Source organism: Peromyscus leucopus, chromosome 10 (genome assembly GCF_004664715.2).
Source record: "Peromyscus leucopus breed LL Stock chromosome 10, UCI_PerLeu_2.1, whole genome shotgun sequence".
NCBI classification, from domain to species: domain Eukaryota; kingdom Metazoa; phylum Chordata; class Mammalia; order Rodentia; family Cricetidae; genus Peromyscus; species Peromyscus leucopus.
The window spans coordinates 62,848,405-62,873,008 of record NC_051071.1 but is presented as its reverse complement, the minus strand read 5'-3'; the positions used below and the strand labels follow the sequence as shown (position 1 = coordinate 62,873,008).

Below are 24,604 nucleotides of genomic sequence, written 5' to 3'. Positions count from 1 at the left end.
TGTGGGGGAGGGAATACGGTAGACTGATTTCACTCAGATTCTGTCAAATCTGGGCCCCTAGCCATCAAAGCTGCATGATCCCCTCTAAGATTCTAAAGGGGCTATTACCATGGACCTGCAGGGTCTGGTTTGTATTAGAGGAGACACTCTTCTTACACAAAACATGCAAGAGGAAGTGTCCAGAATTGTAGATAAGGCTTCTAGAGAAGTCTTGCTTGGGGGACCAGGATGGAGAAAATCCACCTTGTCTGAGCCAGGATCCATCTTTGCTGCCTTTACTGAAATCGGACACAGCCAGAAGTTTTCTCAAGTTTGGGTTAGTTTCTTTGCTTTACTCTCCAGGAAGAGAAGTGTCCTTAAGTGTTCTACCTTGTTCTCAAATAAATACCTCTTGGATAAGAGTTCACCTACGCAGTAGGACACCACTAAGAAGAATGAACCAGGACCTTCAGAATGTTCTCCATGGGTACACTGTAAAGTAAAAAAAGTGAAGGATCCCAACAGACTTCATATGGAGCTTCCATTTGTGAGAAGAGAATGGAATACACACCGACCTAAATGTGCATAGGATTGCATGCCTCCACCCAAAGAAGATGCTCTGCATGGAGCATCTCCGTGTTTTTCTAGCATAATTTCACCGTATAGATTCACTATGTGTACAAACATTTTTTACTGTGAACTTGGGGGGAAAAACCCTCCTGGGCTTGACACCTGCTTCTAGCATGATCCTTCTGGTAATGCACATTTGTGAGGAGAAAGCAGTACGGTTTCTCCCCTCTTTAAATAAGAAAAGCATCATGTTACATTAATTGTGCATTAACGTGCATTAATGTAGTTTGTATTAGATACAGGAATAATAATCTTATCTCTTTATCCTGCTGAAGGACTGCCTTTAACCTGTCATTATAAAAGCTTTTGGTTATAGTCGGGAGAAAAAGATGAGGGAATGGAAAGAAAATTAGGGGCGAAAGTGGTCATGAAGGAACCGCAGTTTCTCTATGATCGCTGCTTGAAGTCTACACAGATGGAGAAAGTGGGAGTTCTGTTCACCCAGGGACCGCTTCCTCTTTGCTCCGGCAGTGACACTCCGGTAGAGAAATGCCCCTTTCTCTTCGCTGAAGGGCATCTTGGTTGAAAGGCCAGCTCTAAAAAAGACCTGGCCAAAGTCATTCTAGGGGACCGTGGTCACAGAACCGGGTGGATCAAAGTACTCTAGGAGTCGCAGAAGGACCGGTCAGTGTTCATCACCCTGCGGCTGCCAGGGAGCCCTGGTCACCGCCAGCTCCCTGGTTCTCTAGCTGTAGGGTTTTTGGACAGAGCCAGGCAGGAGTCCCCAACCGAAACGTCTTCTAGAGCTAGGCAGGTAACTTCAGATTTGAAGTTGCTGGGTGGAGGAGAAAATAGTAGGGACATCGGCAACCTGAATAAGCGCCTGTCTAATTAAGCCGTTCAGACCCGAGTTTTAAAACTATGGCTCAGCTGGCCAAAGCACCATAAAACAAAACTCCCAAGTTCTGGCCAACTCACTGCAAGTTGGTGCCCCAAATACATCTAGGTCCAATGTCTGATCTGCCGCAGATTCTTGGTCCCTAGGGATGCTCACTGAGGCTGCAGCAGCTAATTGAGTTCCGCACTTGGAGGCGCCTAATGAGGGCGCAGTGGGCCTTGTCCTTCTGGGGACAGCAAGTGTCTCAGAGCCCGTTACTGGCTACATTTTACTTCCACCAGAAACCGAACAGCGTCCAGATTTTCTCTCGGGTGCGACTTGCCGCCAGGCACAGTTCCGGGCTAGTGGGGGCGTGGGCGTGGGAAACCGGGAAATCCAAACCTGGTATCCAGTGAGGGGCGTGGCCGGACGCGGGGAGTCCCCGCCCCTCCCAGCAATGACCCCGCCCCCGTGCTCTAGTGTTTAGCCAGCGCTCGCGCTCGGCACTGAGTCCTCTGGACCCCAAGAGAGTAGTAGTAGGCTGTGTTTCCTTAGATCGCGCCGGACGGACGCTACCTGGCACCACAGAAAGCTCAGATTGCGTCCCGCAGCCGGGATAACCTGGCTTGCCGGTGTCCGCAGATCCCGCTGCAGTTGCGGCCGGAGCTAGGGCGCCCTTGCCGGGCGCTCTCCCCGGTCCTGCGCTGCGGGGCGCGCATCGCCTCTGCGACTTCTTTGCGGGCCAGGGACCGAGAAAGAGTCTGAGCCTGAGAACTGAGCGCTGTGCCCAGCGCGAGGTGCAGGATGGAGAGCAAGGCGCTGCTAGCTGTCGCTCTGTGGCTCTGCGTGGAGACCCGGGCGGCCTCTGTGGGTAAGGAAGGAGTCCACTCGCTGAAAGTAAGGCGACGAAGTAGGGTGCGGGCGGAGAGAGGGGATGCGAGAGAAGAGGACCTAACTCGGAGAGAACCAGGGACCTGCCCTTTGGTGTTCTTTCATTATCAACGGGGAAACGGGCTCCAAGACCAGCCCTAAGGGACTCAGCCAGTCGGTGGTCTCCAGCGCTCTAGCCCCGAACTCTAACCTCCCCCAGGCTTAAGTTGGAGCTTGTTGTGCTTCGGGCGCTGGGGAGGCGGGAGTGGGAAGGCGCTCGGAGCCGAGGCAGGAGATGCCCCCACAGGCAAGAACAGGCAGTGAAAACCCCTGGAAGCGAGCGCCAGCCGGGCGCCCTGCGTGGCATCCTGCACTCCGTGGAGCAGGGAACCCGCCCCCTGCTCCGCTCCGCTTTAGCTCCAGCACTTGAGCACACCGACTTTGTGAAGTGAGGTCTCTTCATAGGGCGACACTTTCCTCCTCCAACTTTCTTTGATGCAGAATGCTACTTTCCTCGCAGGGAGAATATAGGCTGTTCCCTCTTCTTTGACAGCTTCTCCGGGTGTCTTAAAGTAACTATCCACTTAATACTCCAAAGCGTTTGGTCCTGAGGTAAACTCATAGTCAAAAGCTGAGTTTCGGAAATCTCTTGGGTTTGGCATTTAGTTATAGGGCCCCTTTTCGTGTCACTTAAAAAATGCTCTCTGCTTCAAGGTTAGTAGCACTCACGCTCTTGGACTCTTGGTGCAACAAATTCCCTTCCCCTCCCTCCCCTCTCTTTCCCTTGGCTCCCCTCCCTTCCCCTCCCTCCCCTCTCTTTCCCTTCGCTTCCCTCCTATGTCCACTCTTCTTCCTCTATTTCTCATTTCCTTTTTGTAGCCGCAGTTTGCAGATTTCCCAGTCTCCACCCATTGGACAATGAAGGGTCAGAAAAAAAAAAGGCAATTCTGTAAAAACATTCCTTGCATCAGGGGAGAATTGCATGCCTTAAAAACACTGGCACTCACATACAGTATACCAAGATCATCTGTCCACAGTTATTGAATTTTCTTCATAATGACTTGGTTCATCAGGCCAGCTCTGTCATGGGTGCTCATTTGTCCCTGACAACCCGGGACTCTTCCCCCTTTCTGGGAAGAGAAAGACGGCCTGGAACATGTGCTTGCCCTGTGTCCCACAAAGAAGGGAGTTGCTTTGAAGCCCGGGGTGTTCCTCGTACAGCAGTTTAACAGTAGCCTGCTTCCCCGAATAAAATGGAGGTTGCCCTTTTTAGAGTGTGTGACTTGCTTAATTGGATTGGACTGTAATTGGTGCCGTCGAAGTCTAGAGACAGAGCTGCTGTTGTTTTTCCTTCTCGTCGTCGAGCGGGAAGGATAACAGTGCACAAATTAATTAATGTTGGTTCTGGGATTTGAACATAAAAGGGCTTTTATTGTGTAGTAGCATATGTACCTCTTACAGTCAGAATGAGCTGTCTAAGGGAGAGGACCCAAACTTGCCAATGAAAATGAATGAGGTTTAATGGGGGGGGGGAGTGCTAGTCATTGATGTAACTCTCTAGTTATTATTGATAACCTTGCTGACTAGATTTGATTGTGGATAGATCCCTAGGATAGCGCGGTGTTGTATTTGGCTTCTTATGAATGGGACGGCTTGTCTTTTAAAGATGAACACAGCTAATGTGGCTGCAGTGTACGATAACCTCTGGCTGTATTTCATTATAGAGACAGTCAAGAGGCTCTCTGTGACTGTGGCGTGTAGATCAGTGGTAGAGCACCGAGGTTTCACTTCCCAGCACTGAAGACTAAAAGTCATTTACTGCCGAGATGGAGTGGACACAGCTTATTGAATGGCTAGTTATTTACTACCACATTTTCCCTCACACATCTGCCCGACCAATGGCTTCTTTTTCATTTGGCTCATTAAATGAGTCGTTTCCAGTATAGTTCTCAGGCTAGTGTTCCTCATTATTATAAATCTATTTATCAAACAAATTATTTATATTTTCCGCTTCTCAAATAAAGTAGCGTTCCATCATTGGAAGACTTATTTAAGGGCATTTTAACTGCTTGACTATGTTAAGGGCAATGACTTCTTTCATATGGAAAAGTGTTATACGGATTGATTGAACATGACTACCCAGTTCTGCAAGCTGTCTCAGGGTGCCCCACAGAGCACCCGTGATATAGTCACTTTAAATGCATATTTGCAGATCTAGGACTCGCCAAACACTGTATAAAGTTCAGAACCACTGCCCAAACACAAGTCATTCACAGTGTCAACTAGCTGCTGAGATTTATTAATGTCATTTAACTTTCAATGTTTTCAAATATCTCATCAGTCAATCAATCTATAGTTATATCAGCAACATATGTGCATCTGATTCGCTTGGGTGTACTTGGGGTGGTGTGGCTGTAGACTGTTCTGCACATCTGCATGGGTGTGTGAGAACCTGTGCTGTTGGTTAATCGCCTGCCTCCAGTTGTTCACACAGGGGCCTCAGAGTCATGGCACTGGATATTTGCCCTAGTTATTTGCTTATACTCTCTTTATCAACACGGCCTCGTATTTGCTCATGTTCACTTATTTGCCCAACAATGTCATTGCCAGCTGAGGCCTTAAGAGTCATCTGTTGTTAGTCAGTGTGAATTAGAAAGCCTGGATGGCTGCCTGGTATTAACTAGTTATTTTTTTTTTCTTTAGACAGTCTCACTATGTGGTCCAGGCTAGCCTCAAACTTCTGGTCCTCTTGTTCCATCCACCTGAATGCTGGGTTTCCAGGTGAGCACCACCACGCTAGGCGAGCCAGTTACTTTTCAAGCTGAGAGCTGGAAGATTTTGATGTCCCTTAGCCTGGTGGGCAACTTTTGTTTTTCTCATGCTTTTAACGCACCTGGTGACACTTTACATTTAGGTGACCAAAAACTAGTTACCTTGCTGTGAAATGACCTGTAGAGACATGACTCTCTCATGATGTTTTTTTTCTACATTTTAATCCTTTAGGTAACATGAATCTTGTGTCTGGAGCTTTGTGTTGAGATGAACTCAGAGTTTTGATGAATGAGTTGAGATCCCCCCCCTCCATTGCAGTTCATTAGAGTTACACTATTTTTAGTTTGGTTCAGAGAAAAAAGTATTTTAATACGTATATATGCATGAACTTGAGAAATGTTCCTCTTTCTCGATTCCTTTTTGTCCATTTAAATGTGCTGTCTTTAGGAGCCACGACCTCAGCGTTTGCAGCTCAGTTACCAAAGGAAATCTGCTCCACAGCATGATAAGACAATGGGACAAGGTCAGGGTGGCTCCTGTCCCTTCCAGGGGTATGGCGATGAGCTGTATAGAGATCTCTCTGGGGAGCTTTGACTAATCAGCAATGTAGCTAGATGTGTGCATCCTATGCTTTACAAGAAATGTCAGCGGGTCCTTTCCCAAGGGCCTGAGATCATCAGATGGCCGTTCACCGGGTTTCAATGTCCCATATCCTCTTGTAAGACCTTGAAGTTGGCAATGCAGGAAAACAGGAACTCCACCCTAGTGCCGTGAATTGCAGGACTGTTGTGTGGGTTTGTGACCATCTGCCCATTCTTCCTGTTATGACAGAGCTTGTGAACTTTTTACTGGGAATGGGGCAAAGTGAATTCCACTTTTATACAATGAATTGCTGAAGAGGCCTTTTAAAACTTGGAGTGTGCATTGTTTATGGAAGGTGTTTCCTATTGGGTCCAACTCTTATCTAATTTGTTTCTAGGTTTGCCGGGTGATTCCCCCCACCCACCCAAGCTCAGCACACAAAAAGACATACTTACAATTCTGGCAAATACAACCCTCCAGATTACTTGCAGGTAAGGATTCATTTTAGATTCAGATTTCCTGTGTGGGAGGACTCATTGTTTACTGAGGTCACAACAATTTCCATTACTACAGAATTATAATAGTATTGTTGTAATTGTTTAATATGGCATGAGGCTTCTAAGAACTCACGTAATAATGAAACAATGAGAAAGGTCGTTTCAAACTTTTGTACTGTTTTGCTGGGCCTTTTCAACACGTACAAGCATTTTACACTAATGCAACACACACACACACACACACACACACACACACACACACACGCATACACACAAGCATGCACACACGTGCCTGTGTGCCGAAAACTGGCATGTGATAGACATTCCTGACTATTGATAAATCAGTAAAGTTAAGGACATATCCTTATGAAATGGAGTTGAAGTCTGAGCCCTGTACATGTCAGTCAGAATGGCTTTTGGACATCTTTTTAGCCCTTTATAAGAACTGTATTCCACAAATGGAATTCTGTCTGTAGTAGCAATTTAGTCGCTAGTCAATAATATTCCTGGCCATATGTCCTGTTCAAAACATGAGCTTTAGACTCTGGCTTGATGTTCAGGGCCACTTTTCCATTTGCCATATTGTTGATGCTGGATGAGCAGGCCAACAAAGTTCTTTGACAAGAAGTGGCCTTTGAATTTTGCTTTTCAACCAAGAGGCAAGAAAGGAAGCCTAGAGGAGGTGTAGGTGGATGTGGTGATCATTCATGAAAGACCCGGAGGTCTCTGCAGACCAGTGTGGTTTGGGAGATGATGGTGATAGATCCAGGCAATGGTACCATTTAAGAAGTGTGCTTGGCACCACAAAAAGTCCTGGCAGCTTGTGGCCATTGCCTCATTTTTGAAGACTACCAAGTGGTCCACAGATAACTCAAGTCTGTTTTAGATTGGTGCATGTGGCCTAGGCCTCCCTCTTATCTGAGGTCTGTGAAAGTCACCAATACCCAGTCTTTTGGGGGAAAACAGTAACAGAAAGCCATAGCAGGAGCTGTTTATCTTCGACAAGTCATGGCGTTCCCAGAGACTTTCCTCTACCTTTTCTGAGACACAAAGCTCACTTAAGACCTGCAAAGGTTCCTCCCTCCCTTTGGAAATGGCAGAAACATTTCCTGTGTTCTAAGCAAGCCCTGGAGTAAACAGGTAGTCAACTCTGCAATGTCCTGAGATTTTTCAAGCTCTTTGAATGAAGGCTCGGTGGGTCACATTGTTTTATTCATATTAACTATCTTCCATTTCCCTTGTGGAGAAATGAAGCAATAAATGTGTTTCCCTATTTAACGTGACCCTTATGAGGTACCATGAGTCTCTTCTCTCTGAGACCTCTCTTCTTACTGCCCCCCCCATACCTACATGATGACTCTGGCTTTCTTGCTGTTCCCCCGACACTCCAGATGTGCACTGGTCCCTACCCTTCACATTTACTGTTCTTGCTTGAAATGCTGTTTCTCCTGATGTGCATAAGGCCATCTTGGCCAGGTTCCTCCCTTCTCTTGGCTTCTTTCATATTTTTTTTCCACACAACACTAAATCACCACTTTTTATACAATGACTTGGACTTTCTCGTTGTCTATCTCCCCGGATTATAGTGAGGTTCCATAAAGGTGCTGATTTATATCTTCTTGGTGCACACTGGACAAGTGCTCTAGAACTGAGAATTATATTCTTGGTCCCTTAAAGTGTTGGTTTTTGTCCTTAATAATGTTCAGCAATCACATATGCTTAAAAAATATTGACTGAAAGAGTGAGTGTGTGAACTAACAGAAGACACACGACCCTGTGGGTGATTTTTGAAATAGAGCATGCGATCTTCGGTGGCATGTCCATGCAGACTGTCTTGAGTCTATCTACTTTAAAGTGTCTGTCGAGCCTTTTATATGCATGTGAGAACCAAACCTTCCATTCTCTTAGTCATGGCCTCATGCCATGGAGTGTCACATGAATACCTTCCTGGAATACTTTTTTCAGGGGACAGAGGGACCTGGATTGGCTTTGGCCCAACAACCAGCGTGGTTCCGAGGACAGGGTGTTGGTGACTGAGTGCAGCGACATCATCTTCTGCAAGACACTCACAATTCCAAAAGTGGTCGCAAATGATACCGGAGCCTACAAGTGCGTCTACCGGGACATCGACATGGCCTCCTCCGTTTATGTCTATGTCCAAGGTAAGCAGTGAGCTGCAATGTACTTCCCACGTCCACTTACTGAGTCTAAAACACAACAGACACCAGAAAAGTTGAATCCCACAGAAGGCTTGTTGGAAAAGCTGTTTGCCGAAAGGAATATAAAAACTTCGCTCCCAGGCTTCCTTTGAGAAAGGACTCACTGATGGTCTGGGCTTTGGTCTGAGCTGCATTTCTCTTCTCCAGTTAGGTCAGTCCTGGTCCCTTTTCTATGATGCTCTGAGATTTTCTGTGACCAGCCATGAGCTATAACGGACTCATAAAATGTCTTTGCTGTTTGAGACTCTGGGATCTTAGAAATGGAGGGAGATTGGAGGTGAATTATAGAGAGGTTTCTGTGGTGAGATAGGTTATCTAAGGAGGGAGGAGGTTTTTGCAGGAATGCCTAGCCAAGGACTCTGGAGGTTGTCTCTTTTCCCCTCCCCCATAAGATCTTGCCTTTCCAGACTCACACTTTATTACAAAAAAAATTCACATACCCACGGGCAAAGCCCAGCCCCACCTCTAGAGAATGCCTCGAGGGATGACTGCGTTTCTAGTCTTTGCTTGCGTGCTCTGACAGGGCTGGAAGTTTGGAATCAACTCCAGGGAGATGCAGCCTAGAGACAGATGAAAAGTCATTTCGTAGTTAGAGTGTGTATTTTATTTTGAAAGGATGGGTAGCTGTGTGGGCTTCCTTTGCATACTTCACCTTGAAGGGCTAATGATTTAGGACTGATCTACAAAGATCTTTCATTTTATGTCACAGGATTAACTTAGCGTTTGTCTCACTTCAAAGGGTTAGTTTAACTCCATAAGCAAATGTGTAACCTAGCATCTTTATAAGAAAAGCTACAGCACAATGTGTATTCAATGTTTAGAGCATGAATTATGATCTTTTATATTTTAAAAATTGCACACCACCTTTTCTTGTGAAAAACCTGTCTTCACTTATGAGATGCACTTCTCAGAAATATAAAGGTGGCATTATGTATAAAGATTTATTTGTTTTTTTTATTTTTTGTGAATGAGAGTTTTGCATGTACGTATGTGTACTGTGTGCATGCCTGCTGTCTATGGAGGTCAGAAGAGGGCATAGGACGCCCCCCCCTCCCCCCGAACTGGAGTTACAGATGGCTGTGAGCCACCATGGGTGCTAGGAACTGAATGCAAATCCTCTGCAGGAGCAGCCAAGGCTCCTAACTGCTGGGCCATCTCTCCAAGTCTGGGTTGCATTATATCTGACATGGGCATACTGTGCTGTGTTTCTTTCAGAGAAGGATGGATCTTTAAAGGTGTTTTATTTATTCATCTATATGCAACCTTACATGTCAGAGGACTTGAGACCGATAAAAATGACTTCTTTTCTAGAAGCCACTATTACCAGACAGGAAGGCTATCCACCAGGGCAGCACACTTGCAGATCTGCCCTTCCATTTTAGTAGGAACAGTCTACCGAAGACCACATCCAAATGACCCGTGGTGCTCTGGGGCTACTCAGTGGTTGGGTCATCTTTCTGCCCAGGGTAGAAGGCAAAGTCTAAGATGGAGTTCTGTGCCCTCCTCCTCACTCTGCAGAGCTGAGGGAGACAAGGCTCGGACCTTGGGGAATGTCTGGCTCCTTTTGATCTGGCAGTCTTAGGAGATGTGGCTGTCTCAGAAGATTGCAAGGATTTCCTGCTCTCAGCCTGTCTGGAAAAACTACAAGATGAGCCTCTCCCACAATATCTTGTTACTTCCTTCTCCCCGAGTCAGGAAACCTGGAGACATGTGAAATGTCATGTCATGAGTTACCGTAAATATTTTATTTTGAGAGGATGCGTGGTTGTTTAGTGTTCCTTTGTTTGTTTCCCCTTTAGGGCTACTGAAATAGAACTGATTTGCCAAATAACTTTAGTCTTAAGTCAAGAGGTTAATTTAGCTTCTCCAGGCTTGCTCTGAATGAAGCAAGTCGTGTAGTATTCCCTTAACACGTGCACAGAGGGTAGACAGCAGCAACAAGCGGTGGTCTTTGGCGTGGTTTGCCCGTCTTCTCTGTGCCTTTGGATACATCACAAAATTCTGCTCCTGCTTCATTTCAACTTAGCACTCTACGTTGAGCTCTCCAGGAGTTATGAAGTTTAACAACAGGAAAGAAAGCATTGATTATATTATTCCCTATGGACAGGTCCTTAATGTCCCCCTCTGGTCCCCACCTCACTTCCTCTGTCCTCTGACCCATCTAGCGGTGGATGGAGCCAGGAAGCTGGCCTTGGCCTCCTAAGAGAATGGCTGTGGCATGTGGGGCCGAAGCTAGCAAGCTGCATTTCTCTGCTCTCCAGCTGGGGAGGAAATCAGATTTTTTGCTGTTGAAAGGAATTAGCTACTCTTCTTCCCTTTGGTTTCATTAACTCTTTCTTCACCTCTGTGAAAAGGCTTGATCAGATTGTGGGGAGGGGGGTAGGAGCTGAGATGTTAGTTATCTCTGAGATTTCCAGTGGTGACTTCAGACCATGTCCCCTGTCTCTGGGAACTGAAGTAAATTCTCAGCCATGTATTAATACTGTCTGAAGGATATCAAAATCACTCTGGCTCAAGCTTTCTCCATTCTGGTTTTCCAAAAATTCATTGGCAGAGATATTAATAACTTCTAAATCTTGAACTAAATGTAGCGATTATTAAACATTGTTGCATAAGGACATTTATCTTCAGTGCTCATAGTCTTAAGGTGTTATAGAAATCATTCTTTGAATCACTTAATCATATGTTATTTTCTTTTAGTTTAAAGACTCTAATTTCATTTCAGGTCAGTTATATTATTTGCCTACTGAAAGAAATGAATTTTTAGCATCATAAAACTCATAGTTTGAGTGTATGGATTTAAATTGAAATGTTTATTTTATAAAAAAAACTATAATAATCCTTTAAAGCATAGAATTTCTAAAATAGATTTTACTTGTTAATGTTCCATGTGGAAGAAGTTAAGCTCATTTTTTGGGTTTTCATTCGGATCTCCTCACCCCTACTCCCTGCTCTCTCCTCTCTCTCTCTCTCTCTCTCTCTCTCTCTCTCTCTCTCTCTCTCTCTCTCTCTCTCCCTGTGTGTGTGTGTGTGTGTGTGTATTTCTCTCCCCTTCTTGAACCATATTTTTGGAGCCAGATCTCTGCCTGCAGACTAACCTGTGGGCATCTTTGTTCATGCAAGTTGTCAATGACAATCATTCACTCCTTCAGTTAGGGTTCGTGGACCCAAGAATACCAACTCCCCTGCTGATGACTCACAGGGAGAATTCCCTTTTCTTCCAGATTACAGGTCACCATTCATCGCCTCTGTCAGTGATCAGCATGGTGTAGTGCACATCACCGAGAACAAAAACAAAACTGTGGTGATCCCATGCCGAGGGTTGATTTCCAATCTCAACGTGTCGCTCTGTGCAGTGAGTTGCCTCTTCTTCAGCCGCCTCCTAAGGCGTTTCCATGGTTGCCAGGCTCTTTGCAGATGCACTTCCTGATTCCAATAGCATGTCAATACTGCACTGCAAAGACCCAATGGGGAGGGTCAACAGCACAATAAATGAAACCAACTTATGTTCTTGAAAGTAAGATGCATCCTTCAGGGGTCATCAAGTTAGGACGGCACTGGGTAAATATCTGTTGTTTCTTTGTTGCTGTGCAGAGATATCCAGAAAAGAGATTTGTTCCGGATGGGAACAGAATCACTTGGGACAGTGAGAAAGGCTTTACTATCCCCAGTTACATGATCAGCTATGCCGGCATGGTTTTCTGTGAGGCAAAGATCAACGATGAAACCTATCAGTCTATCATGTACATAGTCGTGGTTGTAGGTAAGTGGGTATTTCCTTTCTATGCTATGCATCTAATAAGGCGTGGCTTTCTATGTGAAGATCCTGGAGAGGAAGGTGGAGGGTGGAGGGCAAGGGATGTGGGAAAAGATATTAGTTCAGGATACGGTGCTGGTCAACTCTTTACAAATGCTCTTCTCTACCAGACAGACATTGAAACTGGGGCAGGGGGATGGTGTTTCTCCTTTCTTGCCATGACCAAGAATAAAAAAGTGTCACCATAGGACCTTGTTTTATGAAAAGTGCAACATTCAGAGCATTGCTGGGCACCAGTTCTTTTAATTGTATCTGTCTTATGGAAAGTTCAGCAATTTACTCAAGTGGGCCCCATTGGCCCAGACTTTATTATTCACCAGGTTACAACATTTTGGAAAATGCTGAAGATAGTAATTTGTGAATCACTATAAACCTTTTTCCTAAAAGCCATCAAGAAGCAGTGAGTCCCCCAAAGAGAAGTGATGTCACACACTTTGCATCGCTTTAAAAGATGTATGCCAAGTCCTAGATGTCTTTTCCATCTTACTTTCTGCTTTTATCATTTCCTCGCTCCAGGATTTAGGATTTATGATGTGATTCTGAGCCCCCCTCACAGAATCGAGCTATCTGCGGGAGAGAAGCTTGTCTTAAACTGTACAGCAAGAACTGAGCTCAACGTGGGGCTTGATTTCACCTGGCAGTTCCCTTCTTTGAAGGTAACACAAATAGCTCAAAGCCAGACCTCTGAATACTTTGATTACGAACTCCAGTGAAGTTTCTTTAAGAGATATAGGTTCCCATCTGGTCAGATAAATTATAAAGGCTTTAAAACACATGCTCATGCACAAACATACACATGCATGCCCTCTCTCTCTCTCTCTCTCTCTCTCTCTCTCTCTCTCTCTCTCTCTCTCTCTCTCTCACACACACACACACACACACACACACACCAGTGCACTCACACTTTAATATAGGAGTATGGCAGAATACATAGCATGCTAGGAATCCCAACCTACCCTGCTGCAGTTGGGCTGTGCCTATTGGTCTCCACTGGGTTATTAATCTTTTGACATTACATTATTTCTCTGTTCTCTAAGTCCCTTGATCTGTTTTTTCCTTTAAGAGGTGACCTGAGTTACATTTCTCTTTAAACAGTTGTATTTGTTTCTACACTCCACCCACATCTCATTCTCATTAGATAAAGAAGGCTTCAAAATCCTACCTCAGTTCCACAGATTTCAACTTCCACTCTTCTCCTGAATCCCAATGCACATGTTGTTGATGTGGTGTCCAAAGCCTCAATTATTAATAGTAGTGCTCACCAAGGGACAGGACTTGATTCGGCCGGTCTCTAGGAGCTATTAGATAGTGTTCTGCTGGGCTTTGAACATTTACTAAACTCTTTTTGTTTTTCAGCATCATCATAAGAAGATCGTAAACTCGAAACCCCTTCCTGGGGCTGGGACCAAGAAATTTTTGAGCACCTTGACAATAGAAAGTGTGACCCGGAGTGACCACGGGCTATATATCTGCTCAGCATCCAGTGGGCTGATGATCAAGAGAAACAGCACATTTGTCCAAGTTTATAGTAAGCGACCATTTTCTTGCTAATACACTGTACCTGGGAGAGTGAGATGACTTATATCAATTTAGGTTACCTTGTTCATTCACAAGATGCTTTTGAGTTCTTATTAATGACGACACAAGACCTGGAGGTCAACAGCATAGCTTTGGAGTCAGGGTTCAAAACCTCAACTTTGAAATGACACACAGTAAGTGCTCAGTAGGCATTATTTGTTATAGCTGTTTCTGAGATTATAATTATTACTGTAAGTAGAGTGTTAGTATAAATGACACTATATTGTTCAAGATTTCAGATTACTGTAAGGAAGGCTAAGGGGATTACTTGGATAAGCATGCACTTCTCAAATTGGGGGAACCCAGGTTCAGTTGCTTTCTCTGTGGCTTCAGGTCACAAATCACCCACATTTTTGGTTCTGCCTTCTCATTTCCATAGCTGTCTCAGTTTAGATAATTTATAGATACTAGAGCTCTAGACTGTGCTCTTACAAGACTGCTTTGAAGCTTACATGCAATAGTTTATTTTGTGACGTCAGGGTCTTGCACATGCTAGGCAAATGATATACCGATAGGATACTTTAAGGAAGTAAAGGAAGAAAAGGGGAGAACAGTTAGGAGGTTGATTGTTCGAATCCAGGTGAGAGACGGTGGAGGCTTGGACTAGGGTATCTGTGGAGGAAGTAGAAGTGATGAGATCCTGGATCCTTTCTGAGAGCATAGCCAGCAAGATCTGCTGATGGATTCACTCCCTGTAATAATGACTTAAGTGGCTTAAGCTTTAACACAAACCATACAACAGTGGTATTACTAAGTGAAGGGGCTGGGTGGGATGGGATTTGGAGAACAGTGTTGAGTGCATTGCTTTGGAGATGCCCATTAAACGTTCAGGTGGAGATGTTTGATATATAAACTTGGAGCCCAGAGAAGTCAGGGCAGGGGTTGAAAGTTGGAATATGTAGCAGATGCTTTAAATGTGAAACTAGATAGAAAAGGGAGCCGGCAAAGACAGGAGGTCTGAGGAGTGAATGTTGGGAGAATCAACACATAGAGCGTGGGTAGAGGGTGCCATGGGAGCAGAGGATAAGGTGTGCCCACTGGGATTGAGAGAAGGCTGTGTGGAAGAATGGATGCTCAAGGCTCAAGAGAGAAAGAACACTAGCGAGGGGAAAATCCTGACAAAGGCTGGAGAGGAGCTGGAATGTGGCTGCTATAGACAGTGTGGGAACTCTCAGAATGGCAGTATATATGTGTACCCTAACATCTAACCTTTCACTTGATTAAAAACCCAAACCAAAACGACATTTACAATAAGTTGGCATTTATGAGAACCTTTGCTTTTCTTTTCTTGTAGCAAAGCCCTTCATTGCTTTTGATAGCGGTATGGAATCTTTGGTGGAAGCCACAGTGGGCAGCCAAGTCCGAATCCCCGTCAAGCACCTCAGTTACCCGGCTCCCGATATCAAATGGTAACTACTGGAAATAAAAAGCAAAGTGTTGATCTGCACGAAATAAAATCCGTCTGCTGCACTGATGCCTGGGATTCTCTTCCACAGGTACAGAAACGGAAGACCCATTGAGTCCAATTACACAATGATAGTGGGTGATGAACTCACAATCATGGAAGTGAGTGAACGAGACGCCGGGAACTACACGATCGTCCTCACCAATCCCATTTCGATGGAGAAACAGAGCCACGTGGTTTCCCTGGTCGTGAATGGTGAGTCCATTCAGTGCCTCCTCTGCCCAAAATTGACTAGGAAGGGAGAGAATGAATCTTCCTTCATCTCCCAGCCATCATTCCTTTCTCTCCTGTTACATCATCCACATGATTAACCGGGCCCATGCATACAATATGGGAAGTGACTCAGGGAAATGGGTTTGAAATGAGATGTGGTATGGCCTGCTCTGGCCATGCCTCCTTGATAAGTCATGGAAATGTGCTGTTGGGGGGTCACATGCAAGGTGAAAGTTGATGGCACCCCCTAGACAAATGCCTCTGGAGTCACCCTAAGCTTTGTCAGCTCCCATTGCTCCTGTCCACAAAACTGCGCATGGAGCAAAAATTTGGGCGACTCTCCTTGTGTTTTGTGTGATGTTTTAGTCTGACGCTTTAGCGTCTTTACTCCAGATACATGGCAGAACTCCACACAGGAGACTCATGGAGGCTAGCATCCTTGGCTGACTCGCGGCCCAGTCAGAGGACATATTTTGAATCTGCCCAGGAAAGACTATAAGCTTTAGATTTAAGGATGATGTAGACTTTACTTTCCTAAGGTGAACATTATAGTTAAGTATTTGGGGTTGAGGGGAGAAAGATGCCATGGTCAGGTGAGTGTAGAAGGCTCCATGCTGGCTACCGACTTGTTTTCTTCTTTCAAGACTTCTTAGAATCTTCACTACGCTAATGAATATTGCCTTCTCCAATGGGAGAGACAGAGTCCAGAGGATTTAACTAGCTCGTTTGATGAGAGCACTTTTCCTCCCCCAGTAAATGCATTCATATTTTGCTCCAAACACAGTTGGAGAAATGCTCCTAGTGTAATTCTTAGTGCCCCCCTGCTGGCACCACACATTCAAACGTCAAGAGGTTGTCTCACAACAGTAATGTTCTTCCTGTGCCTCTCGATCCTCCTCTGTGTGTCTGCCGAGCATGGCTTCATTTCTTTTTCCTTTAGGGAATGCTTTAAAGATAACAGGTTCTGGGATGGTTGCTTGGGAGCAGCATGGGCAAAGGGGATTCAAGAGAGGGGAGGCAGACAAAAGGTGCTAAGTACAACAGGAAGGAAATAATCAGACCGCAAAGACAGAGAGACAGACAGTGAGAAACTCTTCATCGCTCTGCTTCACGGAGTCACCACATGCGGTCACCTTAGCATTTCCCTCGCTGTGTGCAATAAGCACAGATGTAAAGTTTGGGCTTCTGTTCAGATGCCAGAATGTCTACCTTTGTCCTGGATTTCGCCACCTGTTAAGGGATGCCCTTGGGCAAGCCTTTTCATATTTGCCTCATTTCTTCTCCTGCGTAGAGTGAGAGCCATAGCCATGGTTGTGAGGACTGAAAGGCAGTCAGTGGGAAGCACCTCAACCAGACCTGGTGCACCGGAAATGTGTTTGCTGGGTTATTCCAACTCTTTTCTCTGTGTTACCTCACCCCATTCTTGCCGGGCTGGAGGACATGAAGGATAACATCTTTAATGTAGAGTAAGCGAGTGAGGCATGGGCATGGGGAGCTTGCCTAGAGTCACTTAGCTTATCGGGTTTTAGCTTTATGATAGCGTAAGAATTCAGGCTGTCTGTCTCAAGTCTAGGTGTTCCTTTGGAAAAGCAAGCCGAGGTGAAATCATCTGAGGACAGAGGGCAGATCTGGCTGCTGAACTCTTCTCCTTGTTCCTCATCGCAATCAGGCGATTCACAGGTTGTCTTTTCTGTGTCCAGTCCCACCCCAGATCGGTGAGAAAGCCTTGATCTCTCCCATGGACTCCTACCAGTATGGTACCATGCAGACGCTGACGTGCACAGTCTATGCCAACCCTCCCCTGCACCACATTCGCTGGTACTGGCAGCTAGAAGAAGCATGCTCCTACAAGCCCAGGTGAGCAGGGCCATGTGCTCTGTGTTGCATGCCATCTTGCATTCCTGCTGGCCAATCTGTGCCATGATTCCATCTAAACCAGCAAGGCTATCTTACTTATCTCCAAGGATGTTACCCTTTCAACAGTACTTGGGCTCTCCTTCCACTGTCCTCTGTGTCTTGAGTTTGAACAGATACCTTGGCTTGGGGCATCTTTCTTGAGCCAACTTTCTTCTCAGTTAGCCCCGATGTCTGCCTCTCCAAATGAACACTGTTTGCTTAGTCTGCTAATTGCCAGGCTTTGGATCATCTTCTGTCTGTAAGCTAGAGAGTACCACATGGCTCCTCCTTATCTGTGGGAAGGTCCATCTCTCACAGGAAGTGCTGATGGGATGGGAGGCAGCGATAAACCTAGCCCAGGCCTCAAGAGCCTTAGGCCCAGCTTATCAAGGTCTACCACAAGTACAGACATCCTTAGGGAAAACAACAGCCACCACCTTCAACCTACCATCCCAAGCATTCCACTTCCTGTTGTTGTTTTTGAAATAGCAAACACAAGTTTCTTCCTCAGCTGCGGGCTCTTTCCTAAACAAAAGCCACAGTCCCAGAGAGATGACTTTAAGAAGCCCAATGGCTTCCAAGTTTCCTTACCTTCCTTTGAACTGAATCAACTTGAATTGTCTTGTTGATTCAATTTATGAATGGAGACTTGTTCCCTGAATAGCTGCTTCCCTCCTGTATCCTCAGTCAAGCACCTTGGACCTTTCCACTGTTGTTAGCATCTATTTTTAATTGGCGCCAAGTCCTATGAAGCGTTAGCCTGTATCAAAGGTTATCACTGAGAACATGATAACCAAGGTCTGACCCTTTCCGGTACTATTGATTCGAACGAAAGAAAAGTCAAATCATGACAGGCTTTGCTTTCTCCCTCCTACAGCCAAGCAAACCCATACACTTGTAAAGAATGGAGAAACGTGGAGGATTTCCAGGGGGGAAATAAGATTGAAGTCACCAAAAACCAGTATGCCTTAATTGAAGGAAAAAACAAAGTGAGTTTGAACTTCTTGATTTTGAATATATCTCTTTCGATTCTCACTCTGAATAGAAGAAGGTGGTACAATAACATGCAAAGGTATATTGGAGGTTATTAATGAAATAGCCTGTGTGACACCATTCATAATAGCCAAGTTATAGAATTGAATCAATCAGCCTAGGTAGATAAAGAAAGAGTTTTGCACACACACACACACACACACACACACACACACACACACACAAACACACACACACACACACACAGAGAGAGAGAGAGAGAGAGAGAGAGAGAGAGAGAGAGAGAGAGAGAGAGAGCTTCGTCTTTAAAGAAGAAATTTATGCCATTTGCAGAAATGTGGGGATCATCATGTTAAGCAAAATAAGCCAGACTTAGAAATAACAAATATGTTTCCTCTCATATAAATCAAGATAAAAAAAAAAGACACAAAGGAAGAGAGGACTATCTGGGAAGAGGAGAGGGATCATTTAGACTGAGGAAGGTGAACGGAAAGGGTAATTGGGAGAGAACATAATCTAAGTATATTATGCACATGTACAAAAATGTCATAATGAGGCCTGTGTTTTGTACAATTAATACCTACTAACTAAAAAAAAGAAGAGGAAGAAACAAACACAGTACCCGTAGCTTACTAGCAGTGTATTGAAGAGAAACAAAACACACAATGCCATCCAGTGTCCACATCCGCTGAAAGGTAATTCTGATTCTGCACACATGAAAAATGAAAAGTGTGCATAATACCCATTAAAGTGAATCCTTGAGGATTTCCAAAGCTCATTTGCATTCTGTGGACAACTGCCTAGTTAGAGCTGCTTACCTTGGAAGTTGGGCAGTGTGGAGTGTGAATGGCAAAGGCAGGTCATAGCAGCTGTGGGGGCTGATGGATTCAGTCTGGTGTGTGTGTGTGTGTGTGTGTGTGTGTGTGTGTGTGTGTGTGTGTGTGTGTGTGTGCATACTCAGCCTATAATGCTCACAGCTTGGGACTTGTGTGTTCACAGACTGTCAGTACTCTGGTCATCCAAGCAGCCAATGTGTCCGCATTGTACAAATGTGAAGCCGTCAACAAAGCGGGACAAGGGGAGAGGGTGATCTCCTTCCATGTGATCAGTAAGTAAACACTTGAGGGGTGAGCATCCCCCAGAAAGTGGGTGCTAAGCTGTGAGCTTCTCTGTCGTCCTTGGGGTTTGCGTGAGTAGCATGGTGTAGAGTTAGGACTTGAAGGTAACAGAAGTTAAAACTGCTCAGGTAGCCTCTGGGCTTGCATGAGAGTTCATGCGCCGGCTGCTGTCATCGGCCTGAGAATGCTTTCACATGCTCTAAGGCTCCGGCTCCGTGCTGTGTGTGACTTGTCTTGCTCACCAGTTAGTGTGATTCATGACTCACTGGGGTTCGTGATGGTATCTGTGACTTTGTTATAGAACAGCAGTGAGGCTGAGGCTTCTGGAAGGGAGGGGAATGGCATGAGAGCACAGGACTCTGCCTTCCAACGCTCCTGATTTTGTCTATGCAGCCTAGTTTTGTGGGTAAACGTGAGCTGATTGTACTTACTGGCTCGAATATTTCAGTCTGAGACAATTGTAATAAATGCAGTTTTACTGCCATGTATTAATAAGAAGGCATTGTTAAATGATGATTAAATGCCTTGCTTTGGGATTTTATTTTATTTTTCAACTTAGAAACCATATCCAGAACTCAAAATGGAGTGCAGTAAATACTTGGGGAAAATTAATTTGCATTTCCAAATAATAAATTTTGGGAAATGAGTTGTCTTGTCTGGCTCTGTCCTTGTAACAATGGCTGGGAACGGCAAGACCGGTTTTTTATTTCCTCATAGCAGTGAGAAGACAGTGGTGTCGTGTACTGACTTAAGTCACCATCCTCTAACTGTGGCTTTACATTTCAGAGGGTCCCGAAATCACCGTGCAGCCTGCTACCCAGCCAACCGAGCAGGAGAGTGTGTCTCTACTGTGCACTGCAGATAGAACTACATTTGAGAACCTCACGTGGTACAAGCTTGGCTCCCAGGCAACATCGGTCCCCGTGGGCGAACCACTCATGCCAGTTTGCAAGAACTTGGATGCTCTTTGGAAAATGAATGCCACCATGTTTTCCAATAGCACAAGTGACATCTTGGTTGTAGCATTCCAGAATGCATCCCTGCAGGACCAAGGAGACTATGTCTGCTCTGCTCAAGACAGGAAGACCAAGAAAAGACATTGCCTAGTCAAGCAGCTCATCATCCTAGGTATGGAGGCATTCCAAGACAATGGGCTGCAATGCCTTAAATGCAGTGTATTTGGGTGTTGTGTTCATAGTACCGACCTCTGGGAGCTTTTGTAGTAGGCTGGAACACTGGTGAGGGGATGCATTGAAATTAGAAGACAGTTTGGCTGGTTCTAGCCTTTTATGATGAAGTTATTACCAATATCTGTGAGACATTAGCTTGAACCAGGGAACTTCCTGTGGCATTCTTTGATTAAATCTTTGAGCATTCAATGATTAAAATCAGAATGTTTGTGTAATACGGTGAGCAAAGAGAGTGCCAGAAGCTCATAGTGCAGAACTAGAAGGATGGGATGAGACCATAGGCAAACGCTGTGGTCGTACCATTGTGAGGTCTCTAATTCATAAGGACAAAAATTGGCCTCTGCTTGCTTACTGTTGTGCATTAGCCACAGAACACAGTGGCATATACTAGGTGCTCAGTGTGATACCTCTTTCACAAACAGTGATGAGGGAGTGAGTTTAACATCTAGAAGATTCCATGGGGAGGGCGCTACACTCATTGCCTGTACTTCTGTGGTTTCCCATGTGATCTAGGGTAGCTGACGTTCAGCGAGATAAATTTGTGATTAGCAAGCCTTTCGCATTCCCGTTGGGGATGATCTCTGTGCCTTGTCTAACCTTGGGCTTTGCACAAAACCTGGGCCGTCTCTGCTCTGTCTCTGAGGGAGCTGGTGAATTTAGGGGGTTTCTCTTTCTTCCTTTTCCTTTTGTCCTCTCCTTTCTTTGCTGTACCCTTCAAGGTTCTTGTGATGTGTATCTTCTCCGTTTTATAGGGCAAAAAGGAGACACTTCCCAGGTTAGCTTATCTACACCAAAATTTTATATGAATATCATGGTTCTGAGTGATTTGGCATATTTCAGGAAGTCCCTCCAAATAGACACCAGTGTAAGATTTCTGTTATGAAGACTTGGGGACAGAAGGAAAGATGTTTTTGAGTTAAGTCATTCCCAAGACCCTCGAAGTCACAGCACACATAGGACCAGTCATGTCTCGTGAACATTAGTAGCTGGTCCAGTTGTGGAAGGGTGTAGAAAGAGATGTGAAGGAGGCTCCTGGCTTAGCCATGATCAGGGAGCGCAAGATCAGAGTCAGAGGGTGTGCTTCTGAAAGGATGCCCATGTTGTTCCCGGAAATCTGTTCTTAGAAATAGACGAGAGCCCAGTACACGTGTTCAAACTCCGATGTAATGCGCAGCAGAGATGATCACATTTTGTTAAGTGTTGAAGTGGATTCTTTCAACGTAATTCTTTTTGGTGCTCATTTGGGTTGGACAAGATCTTTCCATGGCAGTCGGATGACTTGCAGGAGGCGGGTAAAGCTTGTGTTTTGCTGTACATGTAAACAAATTCCCATGGGTCCGTGCTTTTTCATGGGATAGTATTGTTTGGTTTGTTTGTGTTTTAGTGGAAACTACATTGGACTTTCAGGCTCACCACATTCTGTTATTAACACAACCGTTTACTTAGTTATAGGGACTGGGGTGAGATACTTAAACCCCTGAAATGCAATCACCTCACCTAAAACTAAGGCTAATGGCCTGGCCCTCATCATATATGGCTGCTGGTAAATATTAGAAATAATATAAAGTCATCCCATGAACATAAGTTACACCCTGTGTACTTGTGCTGAAGTTTTGCCCTTCCCCAGCGAAAATACGATGGAATTGTACACTTAGTGCCTACCACTTTGATGAGAAGGAGTTGCCCTTGGGGAAAGCCTTGTGTGATTGGAGGAGAAAAAAATTCTATAACCTGAAAAGAACAATTCTCAAACACTCCCGAATCCTTATTTCGTGGTTTGCATGTAGGGTGGCTGAGGTGAATTTAAAGGCTGCCAGGGTCTGCCAGAACTGCCCTTCCTTATTCATTTCACCACACTCACACCCCACCCCACCCCACCCCCCCGGCAATGTTCTCGTCAATGTGCAGTCTCCGCTTGCTTTATCAGCGGGCCACGGATTCCTGAGTTTAGACGGTTTAATAGTCACAGGACACTAACGCTGTTCTCAATTGGAACCACGGCCTCTATGGTTTTCTTTTTGTGTGCACAGAGCGCATGGCACCCATGATCACGGGAAATCTGGAGAACCAGACGACAACGATTGGCGAAACCATCGAGGTCACTTGCCCAGCGTCTGGAAACCCCACTCCACACATTACATGGTTCAAAGACAATGAGACACTTGTGGAAGACTCGGGTGAGTGAAACCTGTCTGTTTCTCTAGTGGTGGAATTTTTTCAAGGATGCTATATAAGACTGCTATCGTTTCTTGGTGTGTTTCAAAGTAGACAGAAAGCAGTATTTACGGGATGGGGAGACAGCTCAGTCAGTGAAATGTTTGCCACACAAGCGTGAGGACCTCCATTCACATCCCTAGAACTCATGTAGAAAACTAGACTCAGCATCCTTCTGAAATACCAGTGCTAAGGGGCAGGGTGTGGGGTGGGGTGGGGTGGGGGGTGGGAGACAAGTGCATCCTGGAGTTCACTTGCCAGCCAGTTTAGCTGAATCACTGAGCTCCAGATTCAGGGTGAGACCTTGTCTCAACAGAATAAGGTAGAAAATAATAAAGACGACACCCAACACTGACCTCTATGCACATGCACGCCCCTGCCCCCTGCCTCCCCGCCCCCCCAACACACAAAGTGGTATTTGGGCACAGAATCTTTCTGGCTCATTTCAGAGCCAGAAGCAGCATATTTGGAGCCCTGTTGATTTCACATGGAGATCACCTGGGAGATAGTCAGTAGTCCATCCTAGGTGCCTCTTTAGAGTTGGATAATAGCCTGAGATGGAGAGCAGCAACTATTCGAAATATTTGCTTGGCTAAAGCACAGATCGCATCATCAGAAATAAAGCAAGCATTTTTTTTTCCTCTTTTAGGCATTGTACTGAAAGACGGGAACCGGAACTTAACCATCCGAAGGGTGAGGAAGGAGGATGAAGGCCTCTACACCTGTCAGGCCTGCAACGTCCTTGGCTGTGCCAGAGCGGAGACACTTTTCATAATAGAAGGTAGTGTGACGTCACAGACTTGTCAGACGACTTGGGGGATTAGTTTGTGTTCCTCATAGCCTCAAATGCTTTGAGCAGGATGGCATGTGGGTGACTGTGCTCTTCCTCGAGGTTAAATATCTCATATCTAAAATATTTGGGAACAGATATAGTCCAGGTTTTAGAATATTTTCACCAGTTTAATAGATATTTTGGGGAGGGGACTTACATCTAAGCATAAAGCTCATTTAGGCATATATGGGTAGAGCCTTATACACATAGCCTGAAGGTAACTTTAGATAATATTTTCAGTGCACCTGCTCCTTTGACTGTGGCTTGTCACGTGACGTAAGGGGTAGGTGCTCAAAAAGTTTCCAATCTTGGTCCTCTGGGAGTTTGGAGTTAGGGATTCTCCACCTGTTCTTCAGAATCTGTCTTCAAACCAGCAAAGCAAAATTAGGGGTGTGCTTCAGCCTGTGCCCTATTTTCCTAGCCACGCGGTTCTCACTGTGAGGAAACTGTTAGCCAGGAACCATGACTGGCCGCCGGTCCCTGGTTCTCACTCGGTTTGAGTGGCCAAGTTAACTTGCAGGAATGACGCTCCCATGTCTACTTGGAAAAAAACTTAGAGTTGGTGTTGACATCGCTACTCAATCAGTGACAAGAGTTCAGAATGTTCACCAGAGCCGAGACAGGATTCACTCGTGAACAATAGATGATTGCTTTTGTGACATGGAAAATTGAGGGTTATTATTGAAAAATGAAAGGAAACCTCTTTCCCTCTACTCGTGTGTGTGTGTGTGTGTGTGTGTGTGTGTGTGTGTGTGTGTGTGATTGATGTGAAATCTGCCCTTTTTTTCAGTCAGCAATCTGTGACAGACAGAATATTCCAACTTATGAAGAGTGTGCCTGAGTCCTTTTTTTTTTTTTTTTGTAACACACTGAGAGAACAATGCAACTCTATTGTGTGATTGAAGGAGTGATATGCCAGAGG

General features: G+C 45.2%; 1 protein-coding gene across 1 annotated transcript in view; it reads left to right on the top strand.

Annotated features, from left to right (window-relative positions):
• The first annotated feature begins 1,934 nt into the window (after positions 1-1,934).
• Positions 1,935-24,604, top strand: part of Kdr (kinase insert domain receptor) — a 44,375-nt gene continuing 21,705 nt past the window's right edge. Inside the window, exons 1-15 of the mRNA XM_028857867.1 lie at positions 1,935-2,297; positions 6,048-6,141; positions 8,113-8,309; positions 11,591-11,721; positions 11,961-12,129; positions 12,700-12,839; positions 13,540-13,711; positions 15,056-15,170; positions 15,258-15,421; positions 17,140-17,296; positions 18,213-18,324; positions 19,328-19,436; positions 20,233-20,574; positions 22,667-22,813; positions 23,500-23,631. Coding sequence (XP_028713700.1) covers positions 2,231-2,297; positions 6,048-6,141; positions 8,113-8,309; positions 11,591-11,721; positions 11,961-12,129; positions 12,700-12,839; positions 13,540-13,711; positions 15,056-15,170; positions 15,258-15,421; positions 17,140-17,296; positions 18,213-18,324; positions 19,328-19,436; positions 20,233-20,574; positions 22,667-22,813; positions 23,500-23,631 — 2,248 coding nt within the window. The 5' untranslated portion in view covers positions 1,935-2,230. The remainder of the gene's footprint in view (positions 2,298-6,047; positions 6,142-8,112; positions 8,310-11,590; positions 11,722-11,960; positions 12,130-12,699; positions 12,840-13,539; positions 13,712-15,055; positions 15,171-15,257; positions 15,422-17,139; positions 17,297-18,212; positions 18,325-19,327; positions 19,437-20,232; positions 20,575-22,666; positions 22,814-23,499; positions 23,632-24,604) is intronic.